The sequence below is a fragment of the Tursiops truncatus genome, chromosome 16 (genome assembly GCF_011762595.2).
Source record: "Tursiops truncatus isolate mTurTru1 chromosome 16, mTurTru1.mat.Y, whole genome shotgun sequence".
NCBI lineage: Eukaryota > Metazoa > Chordata > Mammalia > Artiodactyla > Delphinidae > Tursiops > Tursiops truncatus.
The window spans coordinates 80620247-80637314 of NC_047049.1; the positions used below are offsets into that span (position 1 = coordinate 80620247).

The 17068-nt window shown below is 45.3% G+C and overlaps 1 protein-coding gene across 4 annotated transcripts in view; it reads left to right on the forward strand.

The window, feature by feature from the left end:
* Positions 1-5927: 5927 nt before the first annotated feature.
* The window catches only part of EGLN1 (egl-9 family hypoxia inducible factor 1), a 57086-nt gene continuing 45945 nt past the window's right edge, over positions 5928-17068 (forward strand). For all 4 annotated transcript variants that reach the window (XR_012326679.1, XM_004310255.4, XM_073793669.1 and 1 more), the window contains exon 1: positions 5928-6860. Coding sequence is in view for 3 of the 4 variants with exons in the window: in XM_004310255.4 (XP_004310303.2) it covers positions 5928-6860 (933 nt within the window). In the remaining variant the exon portion in view is untranslated. The remainder of the gene's footprint in view (positions 6861-17068) is intronic.

Consider the following 17068-nt stretch of genomic DNA (forward strand, 5'->3'; position numbering starts at 1 on the left):
CAAAACTCAGCTCAAAATGGATTGAAAATTTGAACGTAAGACCTGAAACCATAAAACTCTTGGAAGAAAACATAGGCGTGAAGCTCTTTGACATCTGTCTTGGCAGTGATTTTTTGGATTTGACACCAAAAGCAAAGGCAACAGAAGCAAAATAACACGTGGGACTACATCAAACTAAAACGATCTGTACAGCAAAAGCAGCCATCAGCAAAATAAAAAGCATTCTAGAGAAAGGGAGAAAATATTTGCAAATCATATATCTGGTATACTATATGTATTACAGAAAAAGAACAAACAATTCAATGAAAAAGTGGGCAGAGGATCTGAACAGACATTTTCCCAAAGAAGACATACAGATGGTCAACAGGTACATGAATAGGTGCTCAACATCACTAACCATCAGGGAAATGTAAATCAAAACCACCATATCACCTCACACCTGTTAGAATGGTTATTATCAAAAAGACAAGAAATAAATGTTGGTGAGGATATGGTCAAAAGAGAACCCTTTGTGCAATGTTGATGGGAGTACAAATTGGTGCCGCCACTGTGAAAAACGGTATGGAGGTTCCTCAAAAAATTAAAAATAGAACTACCATATGATCCAGCAATTCCACTTCTGGGTATTTACCTGAAGAAAATGAAAACACTACGTGGAAAAGATATCTGCACCACCACGTTCATTGCAACATTACTTAAAATTACCAAGTTATGGAAGCAGCCTAAATGACCATTGATTGATAAATGGATAAAGAAAATGTGGTGTATACATATATATGTATATATATGTGAATATTATCCATCCACAAAAATGAAGTACATCTTGCCTTTTGCGACAACATGGATGAACCTCAAGGGCATTATGCTGAGTGAAATAAGTCAGACAGAGAAAGACAAATTCTGTATGATCACACCTACATGTGGTTTCTAAAGGACAAAAATAAAAAAACTGACTCATAGATACCAAGAATAGATTAGTGGTTGCCAGAGGCAGTGGGTAGAGGGGGTGGTGAAACGGTCCAAAAGTGCGAACTTTCAGTTATACGTAAGTCTGGGAGACGTAATGTACAGAAGAGTGACTATAGTTAACAATACTGTATTGCAGGTTTAAAAGTTGCTAAGAGAGGGGGGCTTCCCTGGTGGAGCAGTGGTTAAGAATCCGCCTGTCAGTGCAAGGGACGCGGGTTCAATCCCTGGTCCGGGAAGATCCCACATGCCGCGGAGCAACTAAGCCCATGCGCTACAGCTACTGAACCTGCGCTCTAGAGCCCACGAGCCACAACTACTGAGCACACATGCCACAACTACTGAAGCCTGCGTGCCTAGAAGCCACCGCAATGAAAAGCCTGCCTGCCGCAACGAAGAACAGACCCCGCTCACCACAACTAGAGAAAGCCCACGCGCAGCAATGAAGACCCAACGGAGCCAAAAATAAATAAATAAATTAATTAATTAATTTAAAAAAAAGTTGCTAAGAGAGAAGATCTTAAAAGTTCTCATCACAAGGAAAAAAGACTGTGTGAGGTGATGAATGTTAAGTAAACTTCCTATGGTAATTGTTTCATAAAATATACATATATCAAATCATTATGTTGTACACCTAAAATGAATAAAATGTTATATGTCAATTATAACTCAATAAAAAATAAATTTAAAAAAAGGCAAAACGGAGGGAATTCCCTGGCGGTCCAGTGGTTAGGACTCCGCACTTTCACTGCCATGGGCCCGGGTTCAATCCCCTGGTCAGGAAACCAAGATCCTGCAGCCAAAAAAAAAAAAAAAAAAGGAAAATAAAAAGAAAAGGCAAAACGGGGGGGCACAAGAACATAAAAATGTTGATAATTGTTGAAGTTGATAATTATTGACCTAATCAGGGTTGAGGTTAATTATACTACTATCTCTATCTTTGTGTATGTTTACCTTTCCCCACAAAAAAGAGTTACAGAAAAAAATTGAGCTGTCTTTAACCTGGGTTGGTATAAGTTACTAATTGGGACTACATTAAAAGTGGGTTCAACATTAAGGTAATGTTTGTTAACAATGACAACAAAAAACAACTCATAGTGTAATTACATTAACCCATTATATTTATATACATTATGTAAATAAATAATCATTATAATGAGGAATGATTCTAAAGTTTCATGTTATATTTCTTGAGAGGATCAATTTTTAACTGGATTAGTGGGTAAGTTTTAAATCATAAGCTGATAAAGTGGGTGATAGATAAATTTTCCTGAATATATACAAAGTCTATTTAAATATTTTATTTTCATAAGGAAACCACCTTGGTAGACAGTAAACCTGGTTCGACGTATGTGGGGAAGCACAGCGCATGTGTGCATCTGGCAGAACACCCAGTACAGAAGAGAGCAGGTGCTGTTTTCCAAGACACCTACTTGTGCGTGTCCCGATACTATAGTTAGAAAATGGCTCAAATTTTTAGTTGCTTTTCCCAGAACTTGAAGATCGTCTTCCTGTTTATCTTGGTGGGATGCCTATGTTGTACTTGTGATTTTTCTGTTCTCTGTAATGTATTAAAACAAGATTGCCACAGATGGGGAAACAAGAGGTCATTAGTTAACAATCAGATGTGTGATTTCCTGAGCAGAAAAGACGCTCTCTTGTGCATTTTAAACATTTTTAAAGGAGAAATAGGGCTAGTCTCTTGAAGGCAAAGCCTGTTCACCGGGCTTTCCTCAAGACTCGGCACATTCATTTCTAAATTCATTTCCTCATTTAATTCTGTCCTTTGCATTTAATCTCAATTTTGCCTCATTTTTTTGTAAGTCTCTCATCAGTTCATAGTGGTTACTGCTTTATAGTTTAAGTAAGCATTGCCAGAAGAACAAAGGAAAGTGAAAGAGGTGGACAATTAGCTTTCCTCCAAGTTGGTGTGATATGGAGATGACAGCACCTTTCCTTGAATTCATCCTTCAGGTTTTAGAACAGTTGATCTTCATTAGGTTGGGGGCAGGGAAAAAGTTGTACTAATTACTGGCTTTGGGAGACACAAGCCTTTGTTCTCCCCAAAGTATTAGGTAACACTCCTACTGCTACTCATCTCATTGCCTTACTCTTGTTTCATTTTCTATAAATGGACATAATAATGGTACCCACCTCATGGTGATTGTAAAGATTAAATGAGATAATATTTGTAAAATGCTTAGAACAGAGATTGGCACATAATAGTAAGTACCCTGTAAGTGTTTATAAGATAAATTCCTGCATGACAGTGTGGATCTTCTCTATAACATTTGAATAAATGACAACAGTTACATGCCGGTGGAGTTCTAGAATCTCCTTGGTGAACTTGTCATTCACTGGCTATTGCATGGTCAGCAGATAGTTTGGTGAAACCTCACTAATTTGGAATTAGTTCACAGGTTATTAAACCTGAATAAGTGAAAATTCTGAAATCATAGATCTTTGGAAGTATTTGAAACAACATTTTATATTTGTTCTATTCATGAAAAATTTGAAAGTGTCACATTTGACTAAGTATTTTCAAGATACACATGTTAAGTTTGTGATTTTGTATACTTAATTGGAACAAAATGAAAGCTAATAAAGGTTTTGATACGGACATCTAATCTTTTAGGTAGATATCAATGAAAAAAGCATAGAGAGATGTAAATACACTTCTTTGCATGCCGCAGACCTAAATAGTAATTTTTAAAGATATTGCTGGACTACTTTTAATATCTACAAATAACTAAATTTAGAAGAATCAAGTGTTTGTAGAATGAGTGTTCCCTAGCAAACTTGAGAATACTTAAGAATCAGTTATCATTACTACAGCAAAAGGAGGCCAAGGAAGTCAGATTTCACTTGTATTGAAATTATATTTTACTTTTATAATTTACATATGTCAAAACGTTTTAAAAGCTAACTTTTTAAGCCATTTTTAAGACTTTCTAAATTAATCGATTTGAAATCTTGATTAGTGCAATGCGCAGGGCTAACAATTCCTTTTCCCTTTTCCCATCCCATCCTATCCGCCCTCTCTTAGGGCATTTACTCTGAGCTCTAGGTTGTCATCATTTGTTTACACGTCCGCCCCCTGCACGGAACTTATCTGTCTTCCAAAGGCCAGGCTAATTGGAATTACTGTCCTCTTTCACCAGATTGGATCCCCAGGGTACTGTTTATTTATATGGCAGAATTTAATGACAGTTTTAAGTTCTGTGTAGTTGATGAAGAGTTTTTGGATTCAGGCTAGTTTTTTAAAAAATATTTTACAAAGTGGTTTATAAGTACCTATATTATTCTGCTTTTAACCTTACACATTTCAGCTCTTGTGCTGTTAATCTGGAAGGCTAACATCTCAAGGACTGCTGAAGTTACCTGCAGTCTATTCAGATGGTACACAAGCCCAGCACAGCATTTCCCACATTAGCAGGTGCTCAATAAAGATGGTGAACGTCGCAGTCACAGCCCTTTTTATTCCAAAAATAAATGAAAGGGCGGAAAGAAACACCCTTGGCCTAGTTCTGGTAAGGTTTTTATGTACTATAAAAGAAAGAATTGTACTCATCAGCATAGCACAAATTCTAATAATAAGAGATACTTCTGTTTAAACTTAAAAGTCGTTAATGCAGTAATGCCCATTTGCCCTCCCTCCGCCCCGCGCCCCGGCCAGATCCACTTCTCAGGAGCAGTTCCAGCAGTTTGAGCTCAAGTGCCTGAATGTGGACCCTGAAATGAGCCTTGATTAACTTAGTCGACTAGGTAGCCAAACATTTTTTCACGAGGGTTTAAACTCCGCAAGATTTCACAGGATTTAAAAATGGTAAAAAAAAAAAAAAAAAAAAAAAATGCATCGAATTTCAGTACCTTTAAATTTGGCTCAAACGGGGCACAGGGGCTTGGACTGACCGCAGGAATTACTTAGTTTTGTTTTTAACAATTTCGGGCCTTCCTGAAATACAGGCTGAATTGGCGTAATGGAAAAAGGAGCCTTGGAATCCTAGAGTCTGGTTTCTGGGTTCCGTCCCAGTTCTGCGTGACCTTGGGCAAGTTACTTTACTTCTCTGAATTTCCGTTTCCTCCGATGCAACACGACGGTGGCAGCAGCCACCTTGCAACGTAGTCTGGAGCGCGCCTGGAACACACCCAGTCGGCTGCGCACAAACAGCAGCCATATTAAGGCCGCCCAGCTCCGCGGCGACCTCGCCGCCGCGCTCTGCCCAGCAGGTGTCGGTACCGCCCGGGGCGCGGGCCCGGCGGCGACGGCGCGGCCCCCTCCCTTCCGCCGCTCTCGGGCCTGCCCCTCGGCGTCCCCGGGCGGGCCGCAGCAGCGTCCCGGGCCCGCCCCGGACGCAGTTGGCGTGGGCGCCGAGGGCGCCAGACCGGGCTCCGAGGCCCAGCCGGCCGAGTGCGGGAGAGCGCAGGCGGCCCGGGCGCCGCCCGCGTCCGAGCGCGAGCGCGCGGCCACCGCCCCCCTCGGCCCACCCCTCGCCCTGCCCCGCCCCCCGCTCTCGCGCGCCGCCTGCCCGGGTCGCCGCGGGGCCGTGGTGTACGTGCAGAGCGCGCAGAGCGAGTGGCGCCCGCACGCCCTGCGCTGCTCCGCGGGCTGAGCCGGCCCGCCTGGGACGCTGAGGCGGCGGCGGCCGAGGCGGCGGGTCTCGCGCGCCGGGCCTGTGTGCCCGAGCGGAGGTCGCCGTCCGCCGCGCAGGCCGCGCTCCCTCAGCCCTCCGCGGCGATGAGGCGTTGAGGCGGCGGCCGGCGCCGCGCGGCGGGACCGGAGGACGAGGAAGCGGCCCGGCCGAGGGCGCGGGGCGCTGGCCTCCCGAGGCGAGGGGCGGCGGGTGCATGGCGCAGTGACGGCCCTTGCCGCTCCTCCAGCTCCCCGGCCCCAGGCGAGGCCGTCCGGCCGCCACCCCTCCTGCTCGGCCGCAGCCTCCACCGCCGCCGCCGCCGCCGCCATGGCCAATGACAGCGGCGGGCCCGGCGGGCCGAGCCCGAGCGAGCGAGACCGGCAGTACTGCGAGCTGTGCGGGAAGATGGAGAACCTGCTGCGCTGCAGCCGCTGCCGCAGCTCCTTCTACTGCAGCAAGGAGCACCAGCGCCAGGACTGGAAGAAGCACAAGCTCGTGTGCCAGGGCGGCGAGGGCGCCCTCGCCCCCGGAGCGGGCCAGCCCCAGCATCCCGGCCCCGCGCCGCCGCCCAGGGCCGCCGGGGCCGGGGCCAGGGAGGCCAGGAAGGCGGCGCCGCGCCGGGACAGAGCCGCCGCCGCCGTCGCCGAGGCCGCGGGCCCGCGGGCCGCCGGAGACGCGGCGATGGCGAAGGCGAAGGCCAAGCCGGCGGCCGACCCCGTGGTGGCCGCGTCCCCGCCTCGCGCGGCGCCCAGCGGCCAGGGCTCGGCGGCGGCGGCGGCGGCTGCCGCCGAGGCGGAGCCCGCGAAGGAGGAGCCGCTGGCCCGCTCGTCGCTGTACCAGGAGAAGGCGAACCTGTACCCGCCGAGCAGCGCGCCGGGCGAGGCGCTGAGCCACGGCGGGGGCCTGCGGCCCAACGGGCAGACGAAGCCGCTGCCGGCGCTGAAGCTGGCGCTGGAGTACATCGTGCCCTGCATGAACAAGCACGGCATCTGCGTGGTGGACGACTTCCTGGGCAAGGAGACCGGGCAGCAGATCGGCGACGAGGTGCGCGCCCTGCACGACACCGGCAAGTTCACGGACGGGCAGCTGGTCAGCCAGAAGAGCGACTCGTCCAAGGACATCCGAGGCGATAAGATCACCTGGATCGAGGGCAAGGAGCCCGGCTGCGAAACCATCGGGCTGCTCATGAGCAGCATGGACGACCTGATCCGCCACTGTAACGGGAAGCTGGGCAACTACAAGATCAATGGCCGGACGAAAGTAAGTGTGTGCCGGGAGTGGGCGCGGGGCGAGGGAACGCGGTGTCTGTGTGTAAAAGGGATTTCCTTCTTGTGCAGCACCCGGTGGAGCAAACGGATAGCATCCACCTCCTGCCGGCTCACACACTTCTGCGTCTGATTGCAAGGTCTTCTGGCTAAACTTAGGCTCTTCCTTGAACTTTGCAGTTTTCTTTTTTCCCTTGCACAGTGAGTCGGGTCAAACCTCGCTGGAGCTCTAGGCGCCCGACGGGGATTATTAGAGTGCTACCCGAAGCAAGTGCTGGTTCTGCATCAGCCTTGTGTTTGCAGCGGCTCTTAAATTCCCCGTGGGCTTTGAACCTCTCATCAGCTTCCGACTTCCACAGTCGAATGTTGTGTTCAGTGAGGAACCTGCCAGCTGACCACAGAAAGGTACATGTAAAATAAGCATTTAGGCCGAAGGCTCCTTTCCTTATGTTCAGGAAGAGCCTGCCTGTTCCCCTCCCCCTCTTACAGCTCTCATCCCTCTCCCTTGTCCCTGCTGTTTTGAAACCCACTGCTAAACGGGGGAAGAAGTATTTCCGTTTTCAGACCGCTCAGTGTAGGTAGGTTACATTTTTAGCATAGGTTTCCTTTATTTGCTTTTGTTAGTATAATCCCGCTGTTGAAAAAGAACCGTTTTGTAGCTTCCTGGAAAGAAAACAAAAACCCCATGGAATTGGCTCACTCTTAAGTCTCGGTTTGGTGAAATCTTTGTTTTCTCTTGACTATTGTAGTCGTTCCCCAACAGATTCTTCCGTTCCTACCTAGTCTGATCGCTCTTCCCTCCTCAGTATGGTAGATGATAGACTCTCCTTCTCTGTACTCTCTTGTGGTTCTTTTCCATTTCACTCCCCAGATCTTAATCTTTTCTTTGTATCCAGCTCCACTCCAGGCCACCCTACTCCACCCTCCTCCATCATCGATCTCTGTCTGATTTTGTGAGTTTGAGGAGATTGTTGAGGAGATTATCACACGTGGGTGTTTGTACACAGACACTGATTCTTCCCAGTAGTTCTTTTGTGTGTGTCAGACCATCTGTTTTGACAGTCATTATGTGTGACTCTCAGACTGCCCAAAAGGCTAGGCGTACGCAATGAGGAAAGTTCTAAACGGGAAATTTGGTGGGAGAAGACAATGTAAAGTCTTAATTTATGCATTGCTGCTTCGTTGCTGGATGAAGGCGCGTGTCTTAATATCATATGGTCGCCAAAGAAAAAAAAAAAGGTGAACACTTGCTTAACACTAAGCTGGAAGGAAAAAAGAGCCTGATTAAACGCCAGCTTCGGTCTTTAATGCAATTCTCATTTATATACATATATATTTTTAAAATTTGTTATAGATCAAATCTGAATATAGCCATAAACCGTAGAGGAAAGAAAGCTTGAAAAAGCTTGAAGGCACATTAATGTAACGGCACAGGACTGACCGAAGTATGTATACAGTTGGGGCACAAGCTTCAGGTGAAGAAGACAATGTCCTGAATCTTCCTTGCTCTGCTTCCCTTAGTTAATTTAGCTTTCCAGGTTAAGCTAAATCCTCTTCTCTCCTATCTTCCTGTTTTTGACTGCTCTTCTCGGGGAAGGGACAGCAGTCAGCCTAGCTCTTACCAAAGGGCCTCCTAATGGGGAGGCTGTTAGAGAATAGCCACCTCTTTCCTCAGGAGTGCCAGTGGTTGAAGGGCCGTTGAGGTTCTAGATCACCTGACTACACAGATCATGTGAAGGAAGTATGGATTTTAAACTCTTTAGATTTTGATCTTATGCTTATGTTAATTTTAGGGACACAATTTCAGGATCTGTGAATGGTTTTAGGGAATCCCTTTCATTGTACTTCTTGGTTGAGAGAGGTTTTGGTAATCTTGTTTGATTATGTAGTTTAAACATTCCTAAAAGAAACTAAAGATGCTTGCTTTGGGGGAATGGAAGGGCAGTCAGATTACCAGCCACCATATACTGAGCAACCTCAGTATGCTAGGCACCAGGTTAGGCTCAATACAGACATGGTCACAGTAATTTTAATCCTATGAAATCGGTAGCATTATTCTTACTGTACATTTGAGGATATTTTAGCTCCGACTTGGCTAAGGCCTGCCACTTACGACACCCTAGCTGGGATTCAAACTTAGGGTCATTCAGACATCAAGCCCTGTGCTTTTTCTACTACCCTGGATGTGGGTAGGATATTAAATGAGAAGATGTAGATTACTTAGCACACTACTGGGACTAAGATTTGATATACATACTTTGTTGACAGTGAGAGCATTAGCCTTGTATGTGAATAATTGTAGTTTATCTTTGGACTGTAGAAACTTCTTTTATTACAATGTTTGTTTCTGATAGTGACTGAAAAGCCAGTTAAATTTATCTGCCTGGATCATGCTTATACTCCTAAGAGAGGCAGAATATGGGTACTATATGTGATGGCAGAGAGGGTCTTCAGTTGAGGGTTTTATTATCCTTTACGACATTGTAGTGATTTTAAAAGGTACTTGCCTCAAATGTGTGGTATTTTTCTCACATAGATTTTCACAGCAACTCTGTAAAATATTTAGGTTGTTGGTGTATTATCCCTGTTTACAGATGAGGAAAGTGAGCCTCAGGAAAGGTCGCTTGTTGGAAATCCTGCAGCGTGCCAGGACTTAAATTCAGGCTTTCAGACCGAGATTTGATGTTCTTCATTTACACTGTCTGTTCTGTTTGGTCTTTGTGCATGTCAGGGCCTGATAATCAGATGATATATAATTTATAATTGGCTGTGGCTCATTCAGTATATTCTTGGATTTCTCCCAAATTTCTGCTGCCAGCACGCTTATCTGGCCACTGTTTGTCCAGCTACTTTAAAAGAGGAACTACAAGGGAAAGATGAAGAAATACAGGAAAAAAACAGGAACATGATCGTGGCCACTGAGCTCCAGTTTCCACTTTCTCTGGTCCTTTTTTGGGATTTTCCCCCTTTTTGCCCTTAAACTGCCCTTTGATCCTTTATCCTTTCTCACACCCTTTCTTCCATCAAGAAGACTTGCAGCGATGTCCAAGAGGAAGGAGTCACGGCCTGCTGATTTGTGAGGAGTAGCTTTGTGTGGGCTGTAAGAAATCATAGGTGCCTTTACTTGGTAGAGGAAGAAGAATGCAGAGGAGTGCAGATCCTGGGAAAATGTGCAGCTGTTCAGTTGGAGTTTCTTTTTTTTAAATTTATTTGTTTTATTTATTTATTTTTGGCTGTGTTGGTTCTTCGTTGCTGCGTGCAGGGGAGCGGGGGCTACTCTTGTTGCAGAGCACAGGCTCTAGGCGCACGGGCTTCAGTAGTTGTGGCACGTGGGCTCAGTAGTTGTGGCTCGCGGGCTCTAGAGCGTAGGCTCAGTAGTTGTGGCGCACGGGCTCGGTCGCTCTGGCATGTGGGATCTTCCCGGACCGGGGCTCAAACGCGTGTCCCCTGCATTGGCAGGCAGATTCTTAACCACCGCGCCACCAGGGAAGCCCTCAGATGGAGTTTCTTAACCACTCTGAAGGAAAACGTTTGCCTGTTATAATAAACTAGTAGAATCATATACATGTTTTTGGAATTTTGTCTAAAACTTACTCTGTTCAGTTAAAATGTACATAAAGAGAAGGAGCGATAAAATAAGACCAATAAGCAGCAGATTCTATTCCTGAGATTTTTCACCAGTCCCGCAGTTAATTGGGCAGCTCTAGCTGATTATGGCTTTTAGAGCGAAGGGTAGGATAAGGAAAGTCCTGATCCTTTATTATCACTACCATAGAGATGTGGTGTCAGTCCTCTTAGATGTTACAAACAAAACCAAACGAAACTGCCTTCTCAATCTACTTCTGCCACTTTCTCTATACTCTTGGCTCCCAGGATGTCCTAATTGAGCAGCTTGTTTAATGTTTTAATAGCTACGTCAGAGTCGAGATCAAAGTCAATTATTCTGTATTCAGAAAGGTTGAAAATACTACAACTTCCATAGTAGCAGTTTTGTATAGCGCTTTACTGTTTTAAAAGAGAAGCAAGTGGACTGAAAGAGTAGTCTTAATAGGTTGTGACAACCAAGTTCAACTTTGTAGGAAAACATTTTGTACGGTGAATTAGTGTACGTGTAGTTTACATATATGGTAACTTCTTTAATTCTAAAGGAATTTTAGTTTAAATTAACAGGTTGTTGGTTTTTCAGAAATGTTTATAGCTCTTCCCTTATCTACCGCCTAATAAGCCACAAAAATTTCCTGCAAAACCTTAGTCACACAGGAGGAGAGCATCTGAACGTAGAAGGATAGTGGACTTTGTCCTGCTGTGAAACCTGGCTTGGGTTCTGGATCTGCCACTGTTTCCGTGTCCTTGAGCCAGTTGCTTAAGCTTTCTGAGCCTCAGTTATTCCATTTGGAAAATGGTGTTAAATGATGCCTGCCTTTTCTGTCTCTCAGGCTTGCTGTGACGAATGTATATAATCTTGCATGTAAAGGCACGTTTTAAATTGTAAAGCGCTATGCAAAAGTGTCCTTAACTTACTCTTCTCATTTAGAAAATTTTCTACTTTTCTGATTTCTTTCTTTGAAGGAGTCCTGTGCTTCTCCTCTTTAATAAGCTAGAGGAAAAAAGACTTTAGAATGATCACCCATTTTTGACTACACACACACACACACACACACACACACACACACACACTTTTTTTTTTTTAACAGAGGAAATAAGTCCCAGAGAGGTTAAGTGCCTTGTTCAAGGTCAGAGAGCTGGTTAGTGATTTACTTCATTCTTGTATCTGCACCTTAATGCTGCAGCGCGTGTAAAAACCACGTGTTCCCACTTAACTAATTTTGGTGTCTTTTATGCCATTTTTGAGGCTACACTTGAACATTTATGACTTCCTTTTCTTCTCCCTTTTACTCCTGTCACTCTACAGTCTGGCTTATCTGACATTCTAGTTTAAATTTTCCTCCTTTCAAGAATTCCTCCCTAATTTCCCTAGATGTTCTTTATTTACCTCCTTTTTTCCTCTGTTGTTGAAGCCATTTTCCCTGAAGCAGGCCCACTCTCTCTTATTTCCTTAGTTGGAACTGTCTTTCTGCTCTGTGTTTCTGATTTAAATGTTTATTCTCTGTTTTCCTTTCCCCCCTTTCCCCCATCGGGCATGAAGTCTGTCTTTGTTCATCTTCTAGCATGTTCTCTGAAGCCTGTGCCTTCCCATTATGCTTTTGGATTGATGTTATCAGCTTAGTTGTTTTTATTTAATTTTTCTCTTTAGGCTTTTAAAGCAACACCAAATGTTTCAGTCTCCCTTTCATTTGCACACATTCTTGATCAGTGTTTCATAGATGCGTTTTAGTGCTGCATTTGCATTCTACCTCCTTTTCCACTATGCGCTTGTTTCTGCACCTGAAACATTGTTTGTGACCACAGGATGGCATTCAGATGATTATTTGAACCATATTCATGGCTTGTCTTTGACTGTTTCTGTTCCAGCTCAAAACTTTCTATTCTAAAGAACAAAACAGAGAAACAACCAAAAAACCTGATAGATGATTAACCAAAGCCTTCCCTTAAAGTGGCTTATTTCACAGCTGTATTTCTTAGCCCAGACTCTGGATTGTTCTGCCATCTTTCCTGGAGTGTTTTGTGCTTCATTATCACATTTTTCCAGAACCAAGCCACAGTTTTATTTCTGAAGAGCTGGGATAGTATCTGTACCCTCTGTCTGTTTGCTCGCTGAAATCACCGGAAGGTGTTCTTGGGTTTGGATTTCTCGTTTTCTTTATTCAGTGCCCCAAACCCCGTTTCTTCATCAAAGCAAAATGCATGCACTCTTGGCTTCTCCTTACCGTGTTCTCTGAGTCTTGTTTGGATAGTCTTTTCATTCGTTCGTTGATTCAACAAATGACATGAAGTGAGTACTTTGCATGCACAGGTACTGTCCTAGGAGCTAGGAATACCTGAACAACGAGAACAAAAATGCCCCCATTCTCAGGGAGCTTAAATTCCACTTGAGGCAGGTGAGGGGCGGGGAGAGACAGTTAATAAAGAGATGTATGAGTAAGTGCATGACACATTAGGTGGTAAATATTAAGACAAAAAAATAAACAAGGTAAGGACAGAGTGACCAGGGGGTTTTCTTTTACACAGGCTTGGTAAAGTACTACGATATTCATGTAGAGGCTTGAATGAAGTGAGGGCCTGGGTTATAGAGGTACGTGGGGGAAGAACAGTCCAAGTAGAGGTATTAAGTAGCACACACAGCGGCCCTGACGTGGGATGTGCTTGGTGTGTTCAGAACACAGCAAGGAGGAGGCCACTGCGTCTCTAGCGGAGCAGAGGGGAGGGACCGAGCGAGAGTGGTAGGCGATGGGGTCAGTAAAGCAGGGGTGGGGATGTGAGGTCAGTTCATGTAGGATTTCGCCTGTGAGCCGCGGCAGGAGTCCTGGGTTGTATCCTAGGCGACACAGGAGGCCCCTGGAGAGCTTGTTCTAGGAGATCTCTGTGGCTGCTGTGCGGGAGCAAGGGTGGAAGCAGGGGCACCAGGTAGGAAATTCTTCCAGCAGCCTTGGCCCTGGGAGGTGGTGGCTCACATTAGAGCAGTAGCTGCAGACCTGTGGAGAACTAGTTGGATTCTGGATATATTTTGAAAGTAGAGTCAGTGAGATTTGCTGATGGATTAGTCGGAGGAATGCGAGAAAGGAAGGAGTTGAGAATGTCTCTTGGTTTTTGGCTTGAGCAACTGGAAGGAGATAATTCTTATTTCATCTTGCTCCAACCCTCCTGCTTTTCTCCTCTGGCCCCGCTCTTCAGTTTCCATTTAGAGCAGATTGTTGACACTTATTTCGCAGCTCAATCCAGAGGAGAAAAGTTCCATGCTCTGCTTGTCCACATTCCTTCAAATTGGCCGTGTTTGCTGCTCCTGCTGTTGACCTCGCAGCGCCATCCTTTCTTCTCCAGAGGCTTTATGGCTTCTTTGCACAGTATGCTCTCATCAGCTCTGCCCCTGGGGCTGCCTGCGGGAAGTACTGCAGGACGTCTTGCTGAACTTCTGGTGCTGTCAACAAGTAGGTCTGTGCTCTCTTACATGAACTGCTCACTTAAGATGGCTTGTAGATACAAATCCATGTAAGAAGAATTACACAGATTCTGAAATTTAGGGAAACACTGGAGAAAATTGAATGGTTCAACCTGAGAGACAAGCATAGATTTAGATTAAATTTCAAAATAAAATTAGAAATAGAACATCTTTGTTTAAATATGCTGTTGGAAGTTAAAGCTATTGTAGAAAATTGAGAAGAGGTAGAATGACCATAAAATATCAAAAATAATTCCTGACATATAGATGCAAACGGCTCTGTGATAGCTGAGGAAAAGAAGGGGGAAGTGTATGATACTTTAGGGATCCGAAAAGATAGCAGAGAAATACAGCTGTCATCCACTTGATGTGGAGCCTGACCCTGGAATTAGAAATAAAAGTACCACCTATCAGATGGGAAGTGATAAGGTTAAAATTATAATATAGTGCCCAGGACTTTTAAGCATAGGAAACCTTGCTTTTGACTTTAGGGTAAGGGAGGGTCACAGAAGTATGGGTAAACATTAAAATACTCTATATGAAATGATTAAAAAAAATTAAAACCTGAAAGGTCAAACTTGAGCTATAGAATTGAGGAACCTTATGATCTCAACTTAATGCAAACAACATCAGTTTCAGCCTGATTTTTGTATACATGGGAAATGTCAGATCTGGCCAGTTAATTGAAAGAGTCTAATCAGGAGTTTGGGGTATGAAAAGATTGACCGCATCTGAATTTTTTCTCATTAATATTGGTACTCTCATCTGTAGATGGTAACTAGAGGTTCTGAGTCCATAGTTTTGTCAGTAATTATCCTTTATTCTATCTCTAGGCATTTTTTACCTTCTATTATGTCTTCCACTGACTTCTGTTAGCATTACTTCTCTGAAATACAGCCTTGAAAGTTACTTTTTAATTAGAAAATTGCGTGATTTCCCCCCGTAGGCCAGGTCTTCGTGCTGCTTCAGTAGCACTATTGACCACCCCACCTCTAGAATCTTTGATCACTCATTTACTAGCCTGGATCTGAGCCTTCAAGTGTTGTTTTCTCAGTATATTTTTCAGAATTGTCCTTATTTTCTCAGCTTCTAACTGTGCTTTTTTCTTGAAGCTCAGTTCTTAGCTTTCTGCTCAGCACTGTGAGAAGACACATGTAGGGGGAACTTGAAGCATCTATATTTCTAGACTTTTCTTCTCAGCTTATATTAGTTATCTGTTGCTATGTAGCAATGTAACAAGTTGTACCAAAACGTAGTGACTTAAAATAACACCCATTTATTATTTCAGTTTCTGTAGATCGGGAACCTGGACACAGCCTAGCGGCATCTTCTGCTTCGCTGCCTCTCACAAGGCTGCAGTCAAGGCGTCAGCCAGGGGCGGTGGTCTCCTCCAGAGGCTCAAATGGGGAAGGATCTGCTTCTAGGCTCACTCAGTGGCTATCAGCAGCGTTCAGTTTCTCGTGGGCTGTTGGACTGAGGACCTCAGTTCCTTGCCACGTGGGCCTCTCCAGCACAGCAGCTTGCTTCATCCAAGTATGCGAATCAGAAAGGCAGTAAAGAATCCTCTGTCGAGACTGAAGTCCCAGACTTTTGTAACTTAACCACAGATGTGACATCCCATCACCTGTGCTGTATTTTTTTGGTTAGATAAAATCACTAGGTTCATTTCATACTCAAGGGGAAGTAATTACACAGGGGTGTGAATACCATTTCTTAAATTGCTTCTTCCTTTATAGTGTTTGCCCCTGAAGTGATACTGGTTTTTTTTTAAATTTATTTATTTTTATTTTATTTATTTTTGGCTGCGTTGTGTCTTCGTTGCTGCACGCCAGCTTTCTCTAGTTGTGGCGAGCGGGAGCTGCTCTTCGTTGTGGTGCGCTGGCTTCTCGTTGCAGCAGCTTCTCTTGTTGCGGAGCACGGGCTCTAGGCGCGGAGGCTTCAGGAGTTGTGGCGCGCGGGCTCGGTAGCTGTGGCTCGCGGGCTCTAGGCGCGCAGGCTCAGTAGTTGTGGCACGCAGGCTCAGTAGCTGTGGCTCGCGGGCTCTAGTTGCTCCGCGGCATGTGGGATCTTCCTGGACCAGGGCTCGAACCCGTGTGCCCTGCATTGGCAGGCGGATTCTCAACCACTGCGCCACCAGGGAAGCCCTGAAGTGATAGTTTTAATGATCTGTGGTTTGTTTTCTCCTTTTGCTCTGGTCTATATCTTTTTCTCCCTGGGTGATCTTATGTGCTGGAGGAAGCACAAGTTCTTGAGCTAGTTTGCCGGTGTTCAAGCTCTTGTTTTGCTACTTAATTGCTCTCTGATTTTAGGCAAATTTCCTAACAATTAAAGTATCGCTTTCTCATCAGTATATTAGGAGTTAATAATGGCACCTAATTCAATAAGGTTTGTTCAGAGATAGGTGAGATACATGAGAAATGCCCAGCAGATTATCAGTGTTCATTTAATTTTAGCTGTAACTGTAATAGCAGGAGGAGGAGAAGGGGAGCAGCCGTGGCTTCAGCTGTTGGGCTTTTTTCAAGACACCTTGACCGTCTCTGACCCCGGCATCTGGAAAGGACTGATGGACGGCTCCGCTTGGATGTTCTACAAGTACTGCAAACCCAGCGTGGTTAAGACTGAAGTCTCCTCTTGGAGGGGATCAGGGTTGGTGGGGCTCTCTGATGGGAGAACAGGTTTAAAACTGAACCTGTTTGCAAAACCCATTTATTTTTTCAACAACTATTTGTGGTGTCTAATATATGCCCGGATCAGTGCTAGGCACTGAGAGTACCGCGATGCCCAGGTCAAGGTAATTCTCTCTGCCCTTCCCAAGTTTTATTGTCTGAGGGGAAGATAACACTGAACCTGCAGTTCCATGTGTGATGGATGTTCATGAGATGTACTGGAGGCCATGGGAGCATGTTAGAGGAGACCTAGGTTGGTCTGCAAGCCAGGAAAGGTGTCCTTTTTTTTTTTTTTTTTTTTGCGGTACACGGGCCTGTCACTGTTGTGACCTCTCCCGTTGCGGAGCACAGGCTCCGGACGCGCAGGCTCAGTGGCCATGGCTCACGGGCCCAGCCGCTCCGCGGCATGTGGGATCTTCCCGGACCGGGGCACGAACCTGCGTCCCCTGCATCGGCAGGCAGACTCTCAACCACTGCGCC